The 25,459-nt window shown below is 40.1% G+C and overlaps 1 protein-coding gene across 1 annotated transcript; it reads left to right on the forward strand.

Annotated features, from left to right (window-relative positions):
* The first annotated feature begins 1,417 nt into the window (after positions 1-1,417).
* INHBA (inhibin subunit beta A) lies at positions 1,418-13,963 on the forward strand. Its single transcript, XM_009904747.2, has 2 exons — positions 1,418-2,089; positions 13,036-13,963. Exons 1-2 carry the CDS (start codon positions 1,702-1,704, stop codon positions 13,920-13,922), a joined length of 1,275 nt encoding a protein of 424 aa, XP_009903049.1. The 5' UTR covers positions 1,418-1,701; the 3' UTR covers positions 13,923-13,963.
* Positions 13,964-25,459: the final 11,496 nt, after the last annotated feature.

The raw sequence follows: 25,459 nt of genomic DNA on the forward strand, positions 1-25,459 counted from the left end.
GAGTGAAAGGAAGGAAAAGAAAGAGCAGAAGCTGTTCTAAGAAAATCTGTACAAGTTAAAGTCTGGAGGAAAAGAACTTTGAAAGTTAAAGCCTATCAGCTGTAGTTTTGTCATTTTCCATTACCGAGTTCAAATGTGAGGGAGTTTGCTAACTTCACCTTCACTAGATAATGAACAGAAAGGAGAGGCTACAGAATGCAAAGGCAACATGAAGCCATGGCAGTGACACAGGGAATGTCTTCTTACTGCGGAGAAAAACCCTCACAGGCATACATAAACTGACATGGATTTACCTTGAAATTCTGGCTCCTAGCAATGTTTTAGGTTGCTTTTCATTCCCCATCTCTTATTCTCATATTATGATTGCTCTGTGTGGTTTAAATGCATGACACAAAAAGTGCCTTCTAATAACAATGAGCCAAATGTAGAAGATCTTACTCAGCCTTCACTCAGACAGAATTATTATTGGCATTGATGAGGGATTTGCCTGAGTCAGGAGTGAGTATGATTTGGCCAGATGACATGTAACACTTTTCACCTTCAAAGCATTTTTTCAGACATTACTTGATTAACCCCAAACCTAAATATATCTTCCTGGGAACTTCTAGGCACAGATTAGCATAGAAGCAGGGATGTTTCTGGTGCAAGGGCACTACCTTAGCATGTCACAGATATGTGCTGCACCGTCTCCTGTTTAGGCTCTCAGTGCCTGGCTGCACAGTGCAGCTGGAGAGTGTAGCATGTATTCTATAGCCCTCCAAACAACAGTCTTGTTTTGCTACCGTCAGATCTCTTGCCAGTGTTGATAATCTCCAGCATTTAGAAGTGAGCAGAAAAGATCTTTTCTCTTCTGCTCAAGGCAGAATAGTGTTCTGCCCCAAATATTTAGAGCCCCTGCCCACATGCCTATCTCATTCACAGGCTGTCTAACATCTCCTCCTATCTCTAACAATATAGAACAGGACCAAGAGCAAGGTGCTTGTAAATAAAAGGTTTCACTCCATTCATTCATTCATTCATGTTTCCTCTGCTTAGTTAAGCCAGTGATACTGTTGAAGGAATAAAACAAACAAGAAAAGAAAAAAAAGAAAAAAATAAGAAAGAAGGGGGGGGGGGGGGGGGGGGAAGGGGGAATGACAGCCGAGGGGACCCAGGAGGTAAAACAGAGGGGGGAATAAAAAAATAATAATAATAAAAAGGAGTAAATTTACAGGAATGAAAAGAGATTTTTAGAAAGGGGGGAGGGCAGAAACCACGAGTAGTGATATTTGAAGAGAGGTGTGTGTTAGGGGAGCAATGAGCATAAGGAAGCCAGCCTGCCTGTTCCTCCCCCTTCCTAATCATAGCCTTTACTCACAGACAAAACTCCCTCCCTCTCTCATTCACTCACTCACTTTAGGCCAATCCGTCCTCTCTCTCTCTCTCCCTCTCTCTGTGTCTCTCTCCTACTCTGAGACAGAGTCAGAACTCTTCTCCCTGACAGCCACAAACATCTACAGCACTTATTGCATTCAGAGAGGGAACCTGCAAACAAAACTTCACAGAAAACTTTTGGTTCTTGTTCCAGAGAATTTGCTGAAGAGAAGGAAAAACAAACATACAAACAAACAAACCAAACCAGCCCCAAAAAAAACTGTGCGTGAAGGGGGAGGAAAAGCAGGGCCTTTTAAAAAGGGAATCACAACAACTTTTGCTGCCAGGATGCCTTTGCTTTGGAAGAGAGGATTTTTGTTGGTGCTTTGCTGGATTATAGTGAGGAGTTCCCCAACCCCAGGATCCGAGGGGCACAGTTCAGTCACTGACTGTCCATCATGTGCCCTTGCCACGCTCTCAAAGGATGTGCCCAGCTCACAGCCTGAGATGGTGGAAGCAGTAAAGAAGCACATACTGAACATGTTGCACTTGAGGGACAGACCTAATATTACCCAGCCGGTGCCCAAGGCAGCACTTTTAAATGCCATCAAAAAACTCCACGTGGGAAAGGTGGGAGAGGATGGTTATGTGGAAATAGAGGATGATGTTGGAAGAAGAGCCGAAATGAATGAAGTTGTGGAGCAAACCTCAGAAATCATCACTTTTGCGGAATCAGGTGAGTGCTTGAAAAAACAAACCTGTAAAATATCCTTTGTGCCAGACCTGCAATTAACTTATTTTTGTTCTCCTCAGCAATAATGTTTTTCTGCAAGGTTGTAGGATAAAACCTGGGGGGAGGAGGGGGGAGGAATGGGATGTGGGGGACACACACACACACGACAGGACTCTGAAGGAATTTGATTTTTCTGACTTAGTCTTGGCTACAGATTACACTTGCTAAGCACAGGCAGCCACACAGGGAGGAAGCTCTCTAACCAATCTTGAGCAGAAAGTCAGGCTGCAGCGGGGTCCTCCAAACTGTGCCTGTGAAACCAGAGTACTTGCAGCAAAGTACTGGGCTGTAGAGCTAGTGGTGAAAGAAAAAGAGCTGAAACCTTTTGGGGAGCTTATCAAGAGAGAAAGTGAGCTGCAAACTACTTGAGAAACAACCCTTTCATGTAAAAATTACAGTGGAAGTTGTAAAAATCAGATGAAGCAGCTTTAACTTTCAGAAGTGAGAGGGCTTTTTTGTGTTTGGTTGGGTTTTGTTTGGGGTTTTTGTTTTGTTTTGTTTTTTAAATTTAACACAGCATCTTCGGCAAGAAAGAGTTGCAGGGACTGTCAGATGACTTCAATAGAACCAGAGAAGTTGCTGTAGCTGATCCAATTTGTAATACAGACTTCTGCATATTGAAGGGGGGTGGGGGGGGGGGGGGTGGGGGGGGAAATTCTGCCTCTAAAACACTCCTGCCAAAAAAATGCAACCTTGGTAGGGTGTATTTTGAACTCTTTCACAGCTCTCCTTTCCCTAGCTCTTATACAGTAAGAGCTCAGAATATGGATATTTATTTAGTAATGGCTTAAGACTCACATCAACTGCCTATAGGAAACAGATCTAAAGTTGTACTTTACTGTCTTGTTCCCACATGAGTAGGATCAGAACCCATTTTAATTCAATGTATGTGCATATATATCTGTTAGCATATGTGAGTATGTTTATATAGGCATCAATAGCAGTATCTTGCAATAACTCTATCATCTAACTAACAGCAACTTTTTATGATGCTGTCTAGCCAAAGCATTTTTCTTGTTGCCAAGACGGTTTTAAAAGAATGTCATTGTTTTGTTTGGTACAGCATATGGTAGGCAAAGTATGCAAAGGAACTCCAAGCATTTTTGTTTAAAAGTTTGCTGCAGAAGTATAAACAATTAAGACAACACTCAGAGTTTCCAGTCCTGAAAACCTGTTGACTCAGATGTTCTGTTTGCAGGGAAGCCATGCACAAGAAGTGTGCATGCTTTTAAGAGCAGACATTCCTGCAGGCTGTCCGGTTTCCCACTGTACAAGGAGCCCTTGCCCCTTGTCATTATATACATTATCAGTTCTTTCAGTGCAAGAGCTCAGGCTTTTTTGCTTTTCCATCCCCTCCATTTCAGAAAGCAGGCAGAAGGTGTCAATGCTGGTGGTCATTAGAAGCAGAGGCAGCTCAATGTTAGTTTAGAAATGAGTTTTTAACAGCAAAGCAATCTCTGAGCTATCTGTGAGTCGGATTCCCCACCTGGTTCTCAGCAGCTCTCTCTGAGCACAGTGAAACACATATGGCATGAGCAGTGGTTTTTCTTCACTGTGTGAGTCCCAATCATTTGTAAACACATTATTGTCTCTCCTGAGCTCTGACACAAAGGAATTTGGAATTTGATATATGCCTACTCAGTATGACACCCTCCAACAGTGGCTCCTGAAGCCATTGGCTCTCGAGGTCATGTGAGCAGTGCAAATTGTGCCATTGCCCACACGCTGGCCAAGAGTCCAGCCATCGATCCCTCGCCACAAAGTATCCAACACCGGCACCTTGGCGTGACTTACGTAGCGTTGTCCCACTGCTGCTAGCCAAAATAATTTAAGGAGACGTGCTATGGAGTTGTGCAGCTGAAGGATGGGGCATCCACTGTGGTTCCCATGCCTTTTCTGCCCTGCTGCTCTTCCTCACCTTCATGCTAAGCCCATTCTTGGAAGCTAAAGCAGGAGGGCTGCTCCTGTCTTTTTTCCCCCCTCATACCAACTAGGCTTTGATGTGGGAGGAGGGAGGAACAAACTAGCAATCTAGAAACTGAGTTCTAGGGTTTGGGTTTATGATGGATGTGGTACCTCCACTCTATGTAGTAACTTCAGACTGCTGAAACATATTTTTCAACTTGCTAACATCAGAGGATCTACCATACTTTACAGGTGCCAATGCTGCAATAACTTGAGTGAACTCAACTTGGAATGTGTTCCCCTCAATGCACCAGCAGTATTGCATGTCAAATGTTAAAGCAATATTATATTTCCCATTGAGGAAGGTGAGGCAAAAAGAAGGCAAGCAGCATGTCACATAGAAAGTAAGAGTTTAGAAAGGTAGGAATAGAATATAGCTACATGGATACTCCTCACTTTTCACTCTGTGAGAGCTGGGAAGAGTACAGATAAGTTTAAAACACCAAGAGGGAGAATATGCTCTTCACACGGTCAGGTTAATGTTCTTCCCATTTTTAATATGAAACTCACTCTTTCTTGAAAGAGGGCAGTAGGAAATCAATGAAAATGAATGGAAACATCTCACATTGTATCAAATAAAGATCTGTGGAGAGAGAATTAAGACTTTAGGCTTTTTGTTCCTTTGGGTATGACCTGATACAAACCAGCCATTCCCTCTACCTTTCAGAAGCCACATTTACTACTTGCCTTCATAAAAAAAGTAGTATTTCCATCTTTCATCAGCTGTATCCTCAGACATACAATGAAATGGAGTGAACAAACAGTACCCTGTGCACATGGCTCTGGCCTGAGACTGCTATTTTCTAAAACAGACCCAAATTGGAATGAGCACAGGCTTCAGACAGTTAGAGAGGAAACTAACTGCAGTGAACTTGTCTGCAGCACAGGTGTCGTTACGTCCAGGAAATCAACAAAATAGTTGGCAGGTAGTTTTCACAGCTAACAAATCCAGGCAGATCTTTGCAAAACTAATGACCAAGAGTATTGGGCAAAAGTTTACAAATGCACCCTACTGTCCTTTGGCACTCTTACAAGTAAAACATGAAAATGATTTTCTACTTGCATATCAAACTGAGATTGCTAACCTTGATTAGTTCTGCTATGAGAGTAGCTGTGCCAGAGCTCTGTGGGTTACATCAAGGACTTGAAAACACTCTTTTGAGGAGAGGGGTCATATAATTTTATGATAAGCAAATCCAACAGGTTCCATAACTGAGATACCCAATGCTCATAAAATATGGTTGGCTACTACCTCTTTCATTATTTTAAGTAGATAGCTTATTAGGCAGACCTGGAATTCTGCCAGGTCTATTTTATCCTGGCAACTAAACTACCAATGAAATGGATTGCTAACACCTGCCCCTGAGAAGGTGATAGGAATTACTGGATGGAAATGCTGAAATCCAAGGGCTTATCATTAGAAGGTCAGGGTGGGGGGTGGGGTGGGGGTGGGGGGTGTGAAATGAGAACTCTGACAGCTTTTTAGGCGGCCTCTACCTTTTTCTATCACTTTGTGCTGAACCCAGGGCATACTGAGTTATGGTGTGATTCATGCTTCCACATGCAGAGCCATGTGTGTACCTGCACACACCTTTTTCTAGGAAGATGCCTACTTCTGTGTAGCCAGGCTGGCAGTGCAGGAGGAAACAAGGATGGGTCGCCTATGCCTCTTTAAATCACTTCCTCAGTTCGAAAGTAAATGTCTTTAAGGGCACAGGTATCCCTGCTGAATGAGGAATGGCCACGAGAGGGCACACTCCAAAGGCTTTTTGCTCCACGCAAGGCAACCTTCCTGCAGGCTCCCGTTTTACCTAATTGGATCTTGAGCCCCGGAGATCTTCATGCTTATCTGTAGCTTCTCTGAGTGGAGCTCTTGTTTCTCTCTTCTACTTTATTTAGAAGGTAGAGAATCACTGGAATGGAAGATTGCAAGTAAAATAACGCAGGAAGGAAATAGGCAGATAGAAAAAGGGGGGAAAGATACACTGATGGATGCTAGAAGTTCTAGAAATCTAGAGAGATCAGAATTTCTCATTATTATTTTTTACAGAACACTGAGAAATGTGACTGTGAATCATCATCTGAGCTGATTTTCTCACTTTTTTTTTTTTTTTTTAATGCAGTCCCCTTGGTTTTAGAAAACAAGCCTATTTCCCCTTGGTTTTGTGTTTTGGGGTTGGTTGTGTTTTGTTGTTTTTCTTTCTTTCTTTCTTTTCTTTTCTTTATTTTTTCTTTTTCCCTTTGGCATACTGTCGCAAATGAAAGCAAGTTACTTCCAGAAGAAGAAAGCTATTGTGTATTAATCTCTTTCATTGTAACAAAATGTGAGAATTCAGGGAGGTTGGTTGGAGAGCAGCTTGAGAAAGAATAGATGAATCTGAGAAGGTGGGAAACAGTTTACAAAAAGATACCTGAGAGAGAGGAATAGAAAGTACTGTGTGTGTCCATCTCTGTGTTGTAGGCAAACACAATTGGGAATATCTGGATATGCATTTGTCTGTGTTTGTATGTGTGCATGAGCTCACATATATATGGTATTCCTTATATACTTGTGGAGCTGTACCAGCACCACTGTAGTATGAAAAGGATCCTGCAGATGCAGGAACATGCATTCATGGGCATTCAGGTGCTCTCCTGTGTGCAGGAGGGATCTACACTGCCTATCTGTACATGAGCCATGCTGAGGAGTTTTTATGTCTGGATATGTCTGCATGGGTATGAAAAAGCAATCTCATTTAATGCAAGAGAGCTTTGCAAGACTGATTTAGGATACAAACTTGGTCTACTGGAAGCAATTGGAAGTTCTGTTATTAATTTCAGTGGGCTTGGGATTTGGGCCTTAGTGCATAGAAATTAAATATTTTAATGAAAACAGACTGGCAGCTTCTGATCCACTTAATTTTAGAATTTAAAACAAATGATTACAAACATGTAACAACAAACCCCAAACAAACTACTCTCTCTTTTATGAAAGACAAAGATTTGGTATTGCCTTTTGTTTGGAATACCTTATTGAAGCAAATGATTCTAAACTTTGCTTGAGCTATTTTGAACAGAAATGCAAAGAATTAAGTAACAAAAAAACTTCAACCAAAAAAACACCTTTTTTATTTCTAAATATTTAAATCCTTGTGGGGGAAGGGCTTTCAATTTGGAAAGGACTCTAGGCTGTATATGTAAAGTGCTCCCCTTCTAACAAAATAGCAGAAGAAAGTCAAGGTTCACCAGGACTGAATTATTTCACATTCTGAATGACCTTGTAAATGTCCCTTCAGGTTAACTTTTCAAGAAAAGGTATTTAAATGAGGTTGCTGTTGCTTTTTCACCCACGAATGTTCAGGGAATAGTTTTCTTTTTTTCTTCTTTATTTTTTCTTACAACAAAACAAAAAAACCCACACCTCCTTTTGCTGGCAACAAAGGGTATGTGGACATAAAGAGAAGGTGCTTGTTATTTGTATCTTAATTACTCCTCCCTTTACAAAAAGCAACAGTCAGGCAGTGGGTAAGCAGGAATGAAAGCACACAACCTGGATGACCAGTCACATACGAGCGGGGATGAATAGTTGGAATAAATCTTTTGCTAGCGATCTATAGGCTGAAATGCCTTCACAGAAATGGCCACTGTCTAACTGCGGTAATGACACATTTGTAATAATCAGTCTGCCTCGGGGATAATTGCCAGATGATAACAGTGCTAAATTCACTGGATAAATTTGATGCTGTGAACAATTCATCTAACTCTAGTGGTCACTCATTAGTAAACATTTTGAGCAATTATCTCTCAATAACCATGGTCTTCTCTTCACTCTCTTTAGAGGAACCTTTCTAGTAACCTATTTTTTTCTGTCTCCTGGGGAACGGAAATGAGAAGTGAAGAGAAGGATGCTTTTGAATGTAATTACAGATTGGCACGCAGTACAAATTCCCCCAAATCTAAACATAGGCAGTAGTAAAGTTAGCAACTAAAAAAGGGAAAAAAAGCTTGCTTTGTATGGAAAAACAGTTCACTTACAGTATAACGTAAAACCGGTTCAAAATTAAGCAGTGGCAAAGCATGGAAATTTAAAGCAACAGCACCTTCTTACACAGTAAACATTTTTCAAAGGAAAATTTAAAAACTGCCTATCAAGGGAATTAAGAGTAAGTCACATTGTAACGTCAGAAAGGATGATCGCTGTCGTTACGTAAAAAACAGCCTTAACCATTTAACAGTATGTAGTTTAAACAACAAAGGTCATTTAAAATATCTTAGCATTTTGCTCAAAAAAAAGAGAGATCTTCTTTATTTTATATCATAGACCCTACCTGCTATATGCAAAGAGCTTTAATTACCAGGGCTCGATCCTGAATCCCACTGCAAATAAGTGAGCTCTGTACAGTCCAAGCCAAGGAAGGGTCCTTAGCCCCACACAAAGACCCACAGGCTCCAGCAGTGAGCCTGGCACCAGCTACACCATACAGGGCTGCCCACACCAGTTGCCCCACACCTGGGCCTGCCAGGGCTCTGTCAACCCTTCCATGCTTTCTTGCACTGTGCCTATCACCTAGTGCCTACTGGGAGCAGCATCCATGCACAAGCCCTGAACAGCCCTTCTAGAGGTGGAGAGGAAGGTACCTGTGCCAGCCCCCCTCTGCTTCTATCTTCAGGTTTCTCTCCTAAAAAGGTGTGTGAGCATCGCTGAAGAGAAAACCAGATATGAGCAAAGTCTCATGCTATATATACTGATGCTAGACTTTCTTTCCATTCTGTAACTCCTTCCATTAAACCTTTTACCATATATGCACTACTTCTTAGGGCTTGTGTTTTTAACCATTTCTCACAGCATTTGCCCGTGTCACTTGCACGGCTAGACTGCTCTCTCGGCACCACAGCCCTCTTCCTGGAAGGGACCTTGCTCAGCAGTAAAGCTGAGAGGTGGCCTCTCAAAGGTTTTGGGAAGGGGAGATGAGGAAAAGCAATCAAAGGGGGCCCATAGTAATCCCTCATCTCCTTTTTCAGCTGCTTTCTGCTATGATAACAATCCAGGCTGTTGACATCGCCGCTTATACGAGCATGGAAGTGATGAAGGCATTACCACCATTGGGCTGTGGGTCTTTCCACAGGAGTCAGGCAGGAGGAGCAGGATGATTAGAAATGAAAAAAGACCCTTGCAAATCAATTGTGGCAGATGAAAAGGCAGGACAAGAGGATAAACAAACTCTGATTATGGAGGAGATACCATCCCAAATTTTCAGGAAGGGCTCCTTTTCGCTTTCATTTAGATGAACAGAATGTATTTCCAAAGCTTTGAAGCTACTAAATCCCCAAGCAATATTTGGAGAAAATTAAATACAGTGATTCTTTGTCTCAGAACACTTGAAGAATTTATTTTATTGTAGCATCGAACCTTTTGGAAATAAAGATCCTGTTATAAAGTTTATGTGTAAGTATAATAAGCCAGATCCAGAGATCTCAATTCGGTTTTAGCACAGGCCCAACTCGGATTTCAAAACGGGCTTGTCTGAGCATAGTGACCTCGTAAAAACTGCAGGATTCATACCATTTGTGCTGTGAGATTGTAACAAACTAGTTGTGAATGTGGAGACAATTCAGAAAAGCTTCATTTTTCCCTAAAGTGAAAGCATGCTTTTTATCCCTAACTTTGCAGCATTCCCAGTCTCCTAAAAAGATCTGTGAAAAGGAAGGAGTTTTTTTAATTGCTATAAAACTTTTTATTAGCTATGCAGGTTTGAGGACTCAGGCTTATATAAGCTTCCTGTACCTTTTTGTCTTTAGAGCTGACCATTTGTGTGTAAAAATGTTGCTGAGCACATCCACAGAGGCTGTCGCTGTAACTAACAACCTACAGCGAAGTTGTTATCCCTGTGTAAGGACATTTCTTACACTACCTTGCTTAAGCTCATTTCCCTCAAGTGAAAAAAGCAAGCACTTGGGTACTCTCATGGTAGTATCCTAATATTTTTAGTAATAAGGGAGAATTCAACTTTCACACACACAGGACCATATGTAAAACTAATTGAGAGCATTCTTGAGGTTCTGTTTCTTTCATGTAACATCTCTCAAAAAGACTCGTTGCACTGCTACACTTCTGGCCAGTGCACAAGTTAACGTGAATATTTACTGCTGGAGATGTGTCACTTCATAACTATTTCCAACTCCCAGAAGCATAGAAATAGCAGAAGGTGAAATATCATGCATTAGCACTTAGCAGTGTTAGGTTATTCTGTGAGGCAGGGCTGGCTGCCTTTCCTGATCAGATGGGCCATACAGCTTCTTCCCCTTCTGAATCCTCTCTGCACAGCCCAGCTGCTTTCTTTAGAGCATGACTGGGCCAGTTTTCTATGTTTATGTCCAGCACAGTTGATCCACTCATGCACAGGCCCCGTTGTAGTGCCAGAGCTGCTGTCTGTGCCTGGCTTAGTACCAGAGGAAGAGAGAAAAAGTGGTGTACCTTCCATCAGTATATACCTAGGCCCCATACCACTCTGTGAACTCTGAGAGCAGCTGGGAGGAGCCTGCTGGTTCCAGAACACTTTCTGGTGGTCTAAACTATCTTTTTTCTCTTAAGGTTTTATTGGGTAGGGATAGCTAGCAGAAGGCATTGGGTGGAAAGTCTCAGAGGCAGCAACCCACTCCTGGCAAGTCACCTGCCTTCAGGTTCCTCTGAAACACAGATTTTCCTCAGGACAGATTTGTTCGGACTGTGCCAAGGACAAGGATAAGCTAAAGTTAGAAGCTTGCTTTAGAGAAAAAGAGTCGGGGGGGAAATGAAGCCACGGGCTGACTGGATGGTCCTCAGAGGCCTTACAATTCTCCATTCTCATGGAGAACATGCTTTATAACATTTCTACATACAAGGCAACTCACCTCTTGAAGCAGACTTTGGAGTGGAGGAATGTCATTGTACACCTCCTCATAGTCTGAAACCTGGGCTGGAAGGGGACTAATGCTTATCAGCTGCCCTTTGCTCTAACACAATTGGCAACTTTGGTTTTTTTCAGAATGGAAAAAAAAACCCAAAAGTGTTAGCTGGTAAGAACTTTCAGTCATTATTAATATTGTTTAAAAAATAAGAGAAAAACAGTAACTCCACCATGTCTTACAGTGCTGGTCCACTTGCTCTGCCCTTTTCTATAAGCCACTTCTTTTTCTAAGCCATAGTCCCACTGCCTCATGTAGCTCCCTGAGAAATTAATGCAACTCACTTTGGAGACTGGCACCAGTGAAGTCTGTGAGAAGCAGTTAACACAAACCATGTGTTTTCCTATCTCAGTGACAGTTAAAATCTACAATTTCACACTCTCACTTAGAAGGAAAACAAAACCAAAATGCTGTGCCCTTTGGCCACTCTAATTCAGAAATGTCTGTCCCTTTGACCTGGGAATGCCACTAGGGAAAGCTGAATGTGTCAGTGCCAGGACGTAGCAGAGAAGGAAAGCAACAGGTAGCCCTAGGGACAGCACAGCCTGCCTACAGACTTGATAAATCCACAGCTCCTGAACTGGCACGTGAATATGGGGTAGATGTCTCTTGTGATTTTGCCCCACTTCTCTCTCTCACCTGAGAACGGGGTAGAAGAGAGATGGCGAGGGACACTGTACCAGTGGAGCTGAGTGTGGAAAATACAGAGGAGAGCCTTGCTTCCATGAGAGCCATTTTTACTGTGTGCATCTAACAGCTTCAGTTTTGATCACCACTTGCAATGTTCTGGTTCCCTAACAAGCAGAACCACCACACAGAGAGTCGGAACAACTGTGGGTAGCTCAAGAATAATATCAATGACAAACTGATAATTATGAATGCAGTGTTTCTGTCTCACTAAGGTCAAATATCTTTGCATTTCAAATCTAGGATCCCAGTCCACCCTGGCCTCCATGCTGAGAAGGAACAAAAGATGTCAACATGGCTTTTTCTTTTGTCAAGAAAATACGAAAGTACCTATCTTAAAAAGATAATACCACCACCAGCCCCCAGCTAATTCATTCTCTCTTAACTTCTTCATGCTCTAGTGATCAAATCATTAAACAGCCCTCATTATTCATTCCAACTTCTGCCAGGGATATGAGCTCTGTATCAGAGAAACACCCCCTCACCATCATAATCATCATCATGACATCTCAGCAAGTTGATACAATTATGCCAGGGAACCATCCCCATAATTATACAGTTCTTTAGCTCATTTCTTAGTGTATTCACCATTACTATAATCACAGTGAGCACAGTATGTTAAATTAAGAACAGGATCTACAGCTAACATCTCACAGGATGAAGAGTCTGCTGCAATTCTTTACAATATAACTCTGCAAACCCCTCAAAGCTGAGGCTCATATTTTAATATTTAATTGTTTTTGAAACAATTGACATTTACAACTTATTTTAAGAGGCACGTGAAGAATGGCATTTTAAGAAGACAGAAAATGTAGACCTCTTTCCTACACACCTTTCAAAGCATTGCCAAAGAATTGTCAGGGCTGGAACTCATTCTCTAATGCAAGTGATTAGGCACAGGTTTGTATGTGTGCAGTGCATATAAGTATGGACTCTCTTCACAAAAACATTTTTACCTTTCTGCTAACAGTGATCAAAAAGACAGCTTAGGCAAATTAACTCTTAACAGTTCTGATGCTCATTTGCCATGAGATGCTTTACATAAATGACTGCATCATTACTGTAACAAAATGCTTTGGTTAAAATGTGATACTGGAAAACAAGAGGTAAAGAAATACTTTTCTAAAGAGGGATTTTTCACAGAAGGCTGAGGAGGGCATGTGGTGAAGGAAGGGTAGAACAGAAGAATCATAAAAATTTAAAGAGCCAAGTAGGAAACTCTCATGACTGTTGTGAGAGTTAACAGAATTCTCTTTAGCAGAACACAGGCAGACGTACTAACAAGTTCTTCCTATTTCCATTTACCAAATCAGGCACAGCCAAGAAAATGTTGCACTTTGAGATTTCCAAGGAAGGCAGTGAATTGTCGGTGGTGGAACATGCTGAAGTGTGGCTCTTTCTGAAGGTCTCCAAGGCCAATCGGAGCAGGACAAAAGTCACCATCCGCCTGTTTCAACAGCAACGGCACCCAAAAGGCAACTCAGAAGGAGCCGAAGATACGGAGGATGGGGGGCTGAAAGGTGAAAGGAGTGAGACTTTGATTTCAGAAAAGGCAGTGGACACCCGTAAGAGCACTTGGCACATCTTTCCTGTCTCCAGTAGTGTCCAGAGGCTCCTGGACCAAGGCAAGAGCTCTTTGGATGTGCGGATTGCCTGTGACCTGTGCCAAGAGACTGGAGCCAGCCTGGTGCTACTGGGCAAGAAGAAGAAAAAGGAAGATGATGGGGAAGGGAAAGAAAAGGAACCCGGAGAATTCACAGGAGAGGAGGAGAAGGAGCAATCACATCGTCCCTTCCTGATGATGCTTGCCCGGCACTCAGAGGACCGCCAGCACAGGCGGAAGAGACGAGGCCTGGAGTGTGATGGCAAAGTCAACATCTGCTGCAAGAAGCAGTTCTTTGTCAGCTTCAAGGACATAGGATGGAGTGACTGGATCATTGCACCTACAGGTTATCACGCCAACTACTGCGAAGGAGAGTGCCCCAGCCATATAGCAGGCACATCTGGTTCATCACTATCTTTCCACTCCACTGTCATCAACCATTACCGCATGCGGGGCCATAGCCCCTTTGCCAACCTCAAGTCATGTTGTGTGCCTACCAAGTTGCGGCCCATGTCCATGCTCTACTATGACGATGGCCAGAACATCATAAAGAAAGACATCCAGAATATGATTGTGGAGGAGTGTGGCTGTTCATAGACACACGTGTGTGCAAGAGCCTTCCTATTAAGTTGAGAAGAAAAGCCCAAGAAGAGGAAAGACCAGACACGGTATAACCTTTTTTGAATGAAACGATCATGAGAAATAAAAGCAAAAACAAAAGAGAGAGAAAAGAGAAAATAAAAAGACTTACGGAGAATCAGAAAAGACTTCAGCTATCAAAAGGAAGAAAAAGCTTCATGAACCCGGGCTTGAATGAGATACATCTGAATGGCGGTATGGGTTGGGGATTTCCCCTTCCTTTCAGTCTGCTCCTTATATTATTACAGAGTACTAAAAATTAGTTACTACTAGGGGAGTTATGTTGCCTCCCTTAGTTACCCATCAGTTCAAGCCGTGGTAGCAGCTCATCTAACCTGCAGCAATTTGGACTAAGTCCAAACTGTCGTTGAAATTCCTTGAAAAGCCACGTGTATGAACACTACATTCACTGGCACTTTCCCCCAAAATTTACCAAGGAACTGAGTATGTGGATAGTGTTTTTGTGTATATTTATATGGCTATGGGTTTATATCCGTATCTCTATACATACAGACACTATGCACAGATGTATCCTAAACATTGGTAAAGGGACAATATTGTGCAGGTGTATACACCTTCATCTTCTGCACTACATTTACAAAAAAAAAAAAAAAAAAAAAAAAAGGAAAAAAGAAAAGTGAAGAAAAAGAAAAAGAAACAGAATAAGAAAAAAGAACGAATGAAAGAATAAAAGTTACATTTTGTAAAAGGTGCTTACAACGTTAGAACTATGCAACATAGTTGGTTTGAAACTGTTTACCTGCGAGAGAAAGAACACAAAAACAAAACAAAACCAGAAAGACTTTTTTTTTTTTTTTTAATGGAAGTAACTTGTTTTAAAAAAAAAAAAAAAAAAATCTTCAGTGAGAGATACTTGAAAGGAATATGTTTGTCCAGTTACTGGAGCCAAACATTTCTATATTTTGTAAAAAAAAAAAAAAAAAAAAAAAAATTTAATCGTTTACTATTTGCACTACAATGGTGTCTGACCTGTCTAATCCTTATTTAACAAATATTTGCAAGGGAGGGTGGTTGGGTGTGGGAGGGGTTGAGAGCTGCACTTATTGTGAGCTATACAAGAACTGCTACAGCACACAAAATTGCTATTTTTATTATTATAATAATTATTATTATTTTGTACCTTAAAATGAATAGACACATACACCAAAGACATTTGTGAGAGCCTCTAAAAAAGTCTGTTTGTGGTTGGTACCATTCACCTGTAATAAGTTAGGGTTTGAATTAAGGGTCAGGGGGTTGATTATATTCAGGCTAGAATATCTGTTAACCAGCTAAATTCAAATAGTGCCCTCAACAGAAAATTGCCATTTGAAGTAAGCCCAGGAAAGCCTTGGGATTTGGACCCATGGTGCTTGGATCTGAGATCCATCTAAGCATAATTGTACTCTTCTACATATTCAACACTAAGACCTAATGCACGGCAACTGTGCATTGTTGGGAACAACTTTATACAAGAGATATACATATATATGTATATATTTATGTATGTATATATGTATGTGTACACAGTATAGAAGCAGTTCTGGTTTTACACTAAGGTTTTTAAAACAATGAATGTTTGTGTGTGAAGCACAGCATGTTAAAAGATTGTTACTACCAAGTGGGAGGCTACATGTTCAAAGTGGTATTCGTGTGAGAGGAACCTAAAGTGCTGGTGTACACTTAGAAAGTCTTGATGTAAAATTATAAACAGCTTTGGGCTCTGCCCACCATTGCCCCCGTGAATACACAAACAATGACTGTTGTGGTAGGATTGCTGTTTGGAATGAAGTCTTCAGCGAAAGACTGGCTGTCTCAACCACCACCCTCAAGCATGACAACTCTTAATGGGTTTGTGTGTTACCTGTAAGACCTAATTTTCAGCGTCAACACCTAACCTGAAGGGTCCAACCCATAGGGCATAGGTAGATAGTTGGTTTGTTGGGGTTTTGTTTGTTTGTTTGGGGTTTTTTGGGTTTTATTTTTTAAATTCTATTGCTGTCATATTTAAAAGAATGTTGAAGTTACGTTTGTCTTTGGGTAGGTGGAGATGATAAGAGGAAATGGGAAAAACCTTTAGGCCCTGGTTACACTGAGTTTGATAACCCTGAGCCTGGAGCTTCAGACTCTCACAGGTTTGCAAGACCAAACCCCTGTTAGCTGCTTTCTGATGGGATGGACTTCAAAATGCCTGTCATGAAAAGAATCATTAATGTGGCTCCCCACCTTGCCAAGAGCACAGTGTTAAAAAAAAAAAAAAGGAAAAAAAAAAGGAAAAAAAAAAGGAAAAAAAAAGGAAAAAAGAAAAAAAAGAAAGAAAAAAGAAAAGAGGCAAAAAAAAAAAAAGATAGCACAATGTAACCCGGTCACATTGGCATGGGATAGCGTGTTAGCACCTTCATGGCAAGAATCATGTTTAAACAGTGTAATCAGGGCCTTCATTTCTTTGTCAGCCAAAACTGTTTGTGTGTGTGCATGTGTGTGTGTGCATGTGTGGGGGTGGGTGTCTCTGTGTGTGCATCCGTATGTGCGCATGGGCGCATGTCTGCATTTGGACCTATCAATAGAGATGAAAAAAAAAAGAAAAGAGAGGGGAAAAAAAAGGCAAAAAAAAAGAATGAAAAAAAAAAAAAAAGCCCTTTCCTCCTTTCCTCTGTTGAATAGATATCAACATACATGCTTATAGCTAAGTTTTCTATCTAATTTATTCCACAGTATTTAGATTGCATAGTACAGCTAATGGATTATACATTTATGTACTTTTTATACAATGCATTTTTTTTTACAGACTTGTTTGCAATTTGCAAAAAAAAAAAAAATTTACAAAATTTTAAAAATTCAAAACGATAACAATTGGTTAAATGCTAAATTTGTCACTAAAGTATTCTGTAAAATATCAAGGCTTTCTGATTTAAATTATTTGCAGAAGTTTGTTGGGGTTTTTTTTGTGTTTTCTTCCTGGGGAAAGGGAGGGATACCAAATGCTAGCAGGATAATTAAAAAGAACAAAATTTAAAAGATGCACAACTAATTTATCTTCATAACTTAAATCAAGTTCCTGACTCTGTTTCCTTTGAAGTAAGTGGCAGAATTACTGTTCATTTTTCTAGAAGTAGAGCCAGGCTCTGGAACAGCAGGAGCTGGGACACAGTCTGTGACAGTTGTCGAGAAGAGGACCTTTTATTTCACTGAGGTTTAGGCCTGGCCTTAAAAATGGATGCATATTGTCCCAGAACCCTTACTCATGTCAACAGAATCTTTGCTATCTACTGGTTACACAAGTAGTAGAACTACTTACATGAGTAAAGATAAGCCAGGATGAATCACAAATTCCTTTAACTGTGGGCAGTGTGAAGGGAGATGAAGGGTTTTGAATGAATGGCACCATATCCAATGTTGTGTAATTATTTAAACCAGGCTGCTCACTTCATGGTTGATTTCTGAATGTAGTGGCAAGGGAAGCAGGTGAGGTGGCTCACAGTGGTAAAAATGATTCTCAAGTGTGATTAGTTAGAGAGCATTGGAGACCTGAAATCCCAGCACCTTTCCCTAAATGACAATGGCAAAACTCCCATTGGCTGCAAGCACAGTTAAGTCTAGGATTATGGTTTTCCCAGCCAAAGCAGAAATAGTATTTAAAAAAAAGTCTGATGCTGAGCTTGAAACCAGCCTTTATGTGATGAATGGGACCTGGCCCTGGAAAACATGAAACTAGACTGAGACAACTTGCGAGTGAGGAAAGAAAATAGGATTTCAGATGTGGCGAGTATGTTTCTTAATAGATACACCAAAACCAGAAGAAAGTTTTCAAATCAAGAAGGAACTGTTCCTAAGCCCTACTTTTTAGCTTTCATTTGTGTGTGTATACTAGTGACAAATTTTAAAGGTTTCTCCCTCCAATTTTTAGGTTCAGTCATTGAGTTTTGATTTGTGGTCAGTTACTTAAAGTAGGAGGAAATTTAAAACTATCTGATAAAATAAGAAACTGGGATGTTAATCAAGACTGACTGATTCCAGCAAAACACCCCATCCCTGATAATTTGATTTAATTAAATCTGCAGGTACTTAAAATATCATTAGAAATTGTTACCATATTTAAACAGTTGTTCAAGAGCATGTAATCTCAAAAATTACTTTTCCTTTCAGGTATGACTATACCAAAAGAAAAGAAAAAAAAAAAAAAAGAAAAGAAAAAGAAAGAAGGAAAAAAGAGGCTTTTAACTACTAACACATTCCTTTCCATATAACCTACTTCCTGTTTATATTGAAAATGTATTTTCAGTATATGTTTAATCACAGAAATGTATTCGTTTAGTAGCTCCACAATCTTCTGGCTTCACAGTTGACCACATTTGGTTGCCTTTCTCCCTCTTCATGTCAGATGCTCATTGGCTACAAAGCCTAAGAAACTGGCAGAAGTGCACATTAAGATATGTTTCTTTGGGAGGGCTGCATGTATTTGTATTCTTGGGGTTTAGCAAAAGGAAATGCTTACAGATGCTTATAATTATTCTGCACTCATATGTCATAGCAGAATACTGATCTAGGGCCCGAAACTAGAGCTGAATTAAATGGGAGTTTTGTCATTGACTTCAATGGAAACAGTCTTTTACCAAACCATTGCAAAGTAGGACTCTGTTATATATACCTCTTTTATTTTTTTTTTTAAATTATTTTTATTTAGTTGAGATTTAAGCCATCAAGTTTATTTAACTGTGACACCACAAGGCCATGTAAAGGCTAGCAGCAATATCTCTTAGGTAGGGAAGTTCAGGCATCTGTAAAGTCTAACTGCAAAATGAAATTTTGTATGGACAACAGTTACTTGTGTGGAATAGTGCCTTACTCTGTAAGCAATGCTGTTGATTTCAGAGGGTCTCCTTTCCTAGAAAGTTACCAGTCAGCATCACTAAAGTGAGCAAAATCTATTTCTAGAGTATAGGTAGAAGAGACGTGATGGAAACGATTAAGTTCTTTAAGTTAAACCTCATGTCAATAGTGTGCATCAGCAAAAGAATCAGATGCTAATCACTTTCCTTACACTGAAAAAGCTTTACTCCCCAACTGCTCTCACTGCATTCACATGGAGTAAAAAACCTTTTCAGTATGAGGAAAGAAAAATAATCATAATTTTACTGTTCACGAACAACTATAAGCAACAATTTCCTGGGCAAAACCAAACACTTCTGGGTTATATAGCTATTTATTTTTTGAGATATAGTGAATCTGTGTTAATTCTCAATGGGTTTCTTTGTATTTAAATACTTTCAAAACAGTACATTGACGATGGGTTAAAGATATATATATGTATGTATATATACATATTATATATATCTACAGTATATATATATACACACAACTATATATATGTATATACATATATATAAATTATGAAAGCCAAGATATTATGAAGCCTATTTTGTTTTTATCATTTTGTGTTTTGTTGTTGATATTATTATTATTATTGTTATTATTATTATTTTGCATACTACATGCAGTGCTTTAACCAATGTCTGTTCGGCTAATGTAATTAAAGTTGTTAATTTATATGAGTACATTTCAACTATGTCAATGGTTTCTTAATATTTATTGTGTAGAAGGACTGGTATTTTTTTTATTTACATTATGTTTAAAGAGGTAACAGTTTGATATGTTCTCATTTGTTTATATTAGAAGTTATTTATTTTCATGGCATTCCGTCTGGTATTTTGATATTTGGAAGGCATGCTACCTATACTTTGTACAGTTAGTGGGCAGTATTCAGCAGCTCCCAGTAGATTTTTAGGCCCTATGTTAAATAAAAGACCTGTTTTGAGATTTTGATCTTTAAATCTTTCCTATTGGTTTGCCAGGACCACTCAGTGCACTTATTGCCAGACACTCTGCCTGTGTGACCAATTTATTCCTACTGTATTTACCCAGGACAGAGGACCAAAACCACCTCTGGTGTAAGTCCAGTGACTTCAGTGAAGTTATACCAGAGATGTATTTGGCTTACAGAGAAAATGCTTGTGCAAATCAATGCAAAGAAAAGGAAGGAAGAAAGAAAGAAAGAGTCTTTGCATTTGGAAGAGGTTTTCAATGTGTTAAAAATGTTTGGGTCAGCTACTATTTTATTTTACTTTGGTCTTTTTGTTACTTTGCTCTTTCTTATACAACAGCAGCAACAACACAAGCGAAATAAATAAAGGGAGTTTCACCAAGCATTGTGTAATTGTCCCTTAATATTCATTCCTGGTTGGGAAATTCACAGGACCTTGGGAAATAAGAGAAAACAATTCACCTTAGAGATGAGACATGTGGGTGCCTCTCTGGATTGGACAGTTTAATGCCTTTCTCTTCAGTGTGACTGTGCTAAGTGGACATTCCAATTCATGGCCTTACATGTAATGGAATTTTAGGCTGTACATTTCTCCTTGTGAAACACACCAAGTACGAAAACCAAAGCCAACTGCAGCTTCCCTTTGCCTGCAGGCTGTTAGGTCTTCAGCTACCACAATTCCTTCGACTAATCGAGAATTAGATGCTTACACAGATAAAAGGGGAATATTTATGACCAAGACAAAATTGAAAGGCTATCAGTTTACCTGTGCTAGTTTAGAAATCAATTAGTAGTCAAATGAAATTATCAAACAGGCCTGATCATAGGCAAGCCCTGGTCAGGGTGAGAAATTATCTGAATACCCTCATATTTGAAAGTAAAGTGAATTTATGAAGGGATTTCTTCAGTTGTTGCATTCCTACAGTGATAAATGGACTGTGCTACATTCCAGTGGGGTGAGAATCAGGGAAAAAGAATTTTGAGGTTGATCTTTAAATGGATTATTTGCACAGTGCTCAAGCACAGGCCACTGCTATAAGCAGGCCTTCTAATAATCAGGCACGGAGAGACGTTTTACAAAGGCTGGAGAAGTTAATTGCTTTCCTCTTAGAATAAACTTTCAACAAATCAAGTCAATCAGAGCTAGAGAAAGTCTTTGTTTCAGATGTAATTAAGACATGACTGAATAGTTGCTTTCTTTCCTTTGTTGGGATCACTATTATTATTACTGCCAGCAAGGACAAATCCAACTGGACTTGGAAGTTGCTCTAAGAGAATAAAATCATAAGGGTTACTTGATTCCAACTGCTATTGTGTTAACCTGGTATATATGAAGCTTACATGTCAGGTGTAAAATGAGGAGTTGTCCTTTTCCTGGCATGACAAAGTGCAGTACTGGATGGCATAATCCAGATTTTTTCCATTTTCTTCAGCCTTTTGATTTTCTTTTTTAGTTTAAGAATGCTATTGAGAACTATTGCTATTGTACAGGCTTGTTAAAACGCCCCATCTGCAAAGAACAGTGAAGAACTAAAAGCTGCCTTTTGCACAAACAGAACAATCTGCTAAAACTGAAAAAACTCCACCAAACCCACAACCCTGTCCTGATCGAAAGAGACCAAGACAATAATATATAGACAAAGGAAGATAACACCAAATCACCAAATGATTTTGCAAAGCAGATACATAGACAGTGTTTACGCAGAGTGGATTTCCTACCTTAGGGGAACGTCTTCAAGCTACTTCTTGGGCTGTTAAGTCACGGGGGTAGTTTCAGTATATAATTCAGTGTGTGACTCTTCCCATGCTTGGCACACAGATAAGAGTAACAGAGTCCCAGTAGCTGCCCTCACTGTTCCCTTTCTTACTTAAGTTTGTCTGTCTCCCTGAAATACACCCACAGACTAATTTCAAGTATTGTTTAGGGCTCAATGTGACTGTCCTCCCTTATGATCCAACTATAACACAGTGATTAAATCCATGGCTTGCAAATACCTGCTGCCCAGCTTCTGTGACCTCTAGGCATTTCAGTCATATTGTTACCATCTGACCGTGTTTCCTGCCTACTATTGCTTTTCATCAGGCTTGCTAGAATATCACTGACATGAAAGATAGGGTCGAAAATCTCCAGCTGCTAGAGCACCCCAAATCCTCTCTACAAGACAGAGTTAACTTAATGGTGAGGTTTCCCTTTGCTTCCCGACAGTCAGCAGGTCTGAGCACCTGAAGTGGATGGGTTGGGAGAAAGGTCCACATGAGTAGTAACTGTCTATGAATCTTTGTCTTACAAGGATTGTGAAAGGGAATAGGTGTATTTTTGTCTCTGAACTGCATCTTATAGATGCAGTGGCAAACTCAATGTACATGTTAAAGCACCACATCATGAGGCAGCATAACAATTATTTCATATGTCTGACTCAACCAGTCTGTACTGCATGAGAAAGTTACTCTGTTTCCGAGAAGAGAGAAATGTATATCTCCAGAGTTATGGCCGCCAGAATTTCATATAACAGCAGACAAAAATCAACATAGAAGCTTTATTCAAACAAGAAAAACATTCAGAGGAAAGCTGGCAAGAGATACTAGCAGAGGTCCCTAGAGGGGCTCTTGAGCAGACTGCTCCTCCACAACTTATGCACACACAAGAATGCCTTATGGCCGCACGAGGATGCAGCTTATAGGCCTGAGCTTGATCCTAATGAAGTCAGCAGGGTATTACAGACCTGGATGGCTTAACTGAAAGTGAAATGAAGTCCTATTTTTTGAGAAAGATCAGTGAGTACAAAAGAGCACAGAGTAAGATGGTAGGTGGTGTGGGCACTTTAATGAACCACATATGAGAGTGATCAGAGTTGAATACTTTTTAAAAATGTGAAGATAACCTAAATCAGAGTAGAGGCACAAAAATCTCCAGTTACAGAATACAATTTCACAGGGTCTTTCTACATAAGGAGCCCATTCAAAGGTACAAATGTTACTTCTCAGCAAAGCTATGCATCTTCTGCTTCTCTGACACAGCCCTTTCTCAGGGTCATACCAGCTGCAGAAACAGTGCAATGCAAGAAGAAGGTGTACAGCACTACTTTCAGGCATCACTGACACTTACTACTTTTGCCACCCTGAGTGTAGAAGCCACAAACCTACCTGATTGGGAAGACAGATTGGTTAGCAAGAAAGATCACAGACTATTTCTTTTTTTTGAAATTTCTAGCATGAGACAGCCCTCAAAAGCAATTCAGGCCTGTGTCAACACTGGCAAGTTACCTTAGTATGAATCCCATTGAAATGTGTCATGCTTCCAAATGCACACCTTTGTGCAAATCCTACTCTTTTCTCATGCTTTCAGTGGACAGCCTGGTCATTTGTACGCAACTAGAGTGGCAAAATTGGCTCATGACTTAGGCACCAGGATTTTCTTCTGCATTCCTATTTCCACAGCCTAAGAAAATACTCTCAGGCACAGGAGCATTATGCCACCCCCACATGTCTGGGCAGGAAGGAAAGAGATCAGATAAAGAAGTTAATTATGTCAACAAATAAGAGACATTTTCTACCACTAGAAACTCCAGGTCCAAACAGGAGAAGCTCAGTACTTCACCTGCCCTGCCAGTGACCCAGCCCAGGTACTGACAGGGTCTGCAGTACCTGGGGAAGAGCAGAGGGACTGCAGGGAAAGGAAAGGCAGCAGCAGGAGAGTGGTTTCAATTACTACCAGTAATGTCACATCAGGCTATGATGCAGAGATTAAATTCTTTACTGTTGTGAATGACCTCTTCAGGGAGCAGCTAGGCAAGAAATCCACAAGCAAAGCAGCAAACTGCCATGCAGGATTGTTGTTCTGATACAGTAACTATGCCACACTTAAGTTTGTTACAGCAAGAAGGTAAGTCATAATTACCCTTCCACTGACTTAATTCTTCTACAGCAGAGTGTTTGTTTGGTTGTTTTTTTCTCCAGAAAGAGAAGTTGCAAAACTCCAAGAAACTACAAGGTACACCTGAAAGGTTAAAATATTTCAAAGCATCTTGCAGTCCATTTAAGAACACTGTATTAGAGAGACAGTGCTGAGAAAGATCCCAGAAACCAGTATGGTCAGTGAGCAGAATAAAGTCATATTTAAATGAGAAAAATGGAAAAGACATGACATCACATTTAATTAAAAAACATATTACAGAAGATTAGAAAATAATCCACATACCTTGTAAAATCTGTAATGTCTAAGAATGAGTAAAAAGGTCAAGTGAGATAAAGACAGTAAGAGTCAACACACCCTTTGTAGGTGGAAAACCTGTTTAATTTCTTTGAAGGAATCAACAAGTTCATGGAATGGAAACATGCTGATGTAGTCAGCTTGGATTTTCCAGAAGAAATTTATAAAGACCCCCATTTATTTTTCCTGAAGAAACAAAACCATCATGGGATAAAGATGACAGCACACCCATAATTAGTAGTTTAAAAGAGATGAAAGAAATTAAAAGATGTCTTGAGTGTTTAGCTCTGCATTAGGGTCTGTGCTATGAGCATAAAAGTCTGAAAAGTCAGATGACAAGGTCTCCTGACAATCCAGAAAAACAGTATGGATAACTGTAAAGTAATAGAAGCACAAAGGACGCATAGAAGAGAATAATGTCAATTTCACTTGCATAGAAAGGGGCTTGAACATCGTTAACAGCATCAGCTAAATACTCATCATCAGTAAGGGAAGCTGGACATTAGAGATTACTAGACAAGACAAAGTTTGTTGCTTGTGAGACTGGTTGGTATATCTGGAAAATGCAGAGTTGGTTGTTTTTTTTTGAGTACCAAAAAAGAATGGTGTATTTCAGGGTAAAATGGAAACTCTCATTAGGTAGCTGAAGAAAGCAATTAGACCCCTCTTTGAGTTTCTCTCCTCCAGGCTGAGAAAGTCTGGCTCATTCAAACTCTCTTCATACAACTTCCTTAGAGGGACAGATGGAAGGAAGAAAAGTAAGACGTAATTTTTAGGTCATTATGTTTCTGGCTGGAAAAGCTCATTGCTGATTGTCCATGAGTTGCATGACTTTTACCTTACTCTGCTCTCTCTGGTAGGGCACGGGGGATCAGGTTGTGGGCAGACACTAATTCTGTGTATGCAGCGAGAATTCACTTAACATCAAAAGACTAAAACACAGATCTGCTGCAGCAAGCCAGACAGCTTGGTTACCCTTCTGATGCAGACAGATGATTTTTTAGTTTTTATTTAAATACAAGTTTTTAACATCCCTTCCTATTAAATCACAAAACTGTATTATCCTCATTGTTGAGCAGCAACAGCCTGTGATGATTATCTCTCAGCTTTCTTCAAAGGCCCGTCACTGCTTCCTTCAAGCTCAAGTTCAAGTCCTCCTGTCTGTTTCAATTTCAGAAGCCATACACATCCCTGGGGAGAAACACTGGTGGGCAAACCAGCTTGTGAATGGCCAGGTTTGCATTGCTCTGTTCATGCAATGGCAGCAGAAATTATGTTGTTTACATTATTATTCCTGGTCTACACTATCTAAAAAGAAAAGGAAAGGGTGTGAGGGGGAGGAGGGAAGCAAGGCAAACTACAACAAAGATGAGGCCAAAACCAAAATTAAACTAATCTTCATACTATTTCCACATAAGCAAAATTGTTTGACAAGAGTGGTTTCTTTCAATAGGGAAAAGGAGG

This window comes from Dryobates pubescens, chromosome 4, assembly GCF_014839835.1.
Source record: "Dryobates pubescens isolate bDryPub1 chromosome 4, bDryPub1.pri, whole genome shotgun sequence".
In the NCBI taxonomy this organism is placed as follows: domain Eukaryota; kingdom Metazoa; phylum Chordata; class Aves; order Piciformes; family Picidae; genus Dryobates; species Dryobates pubescens.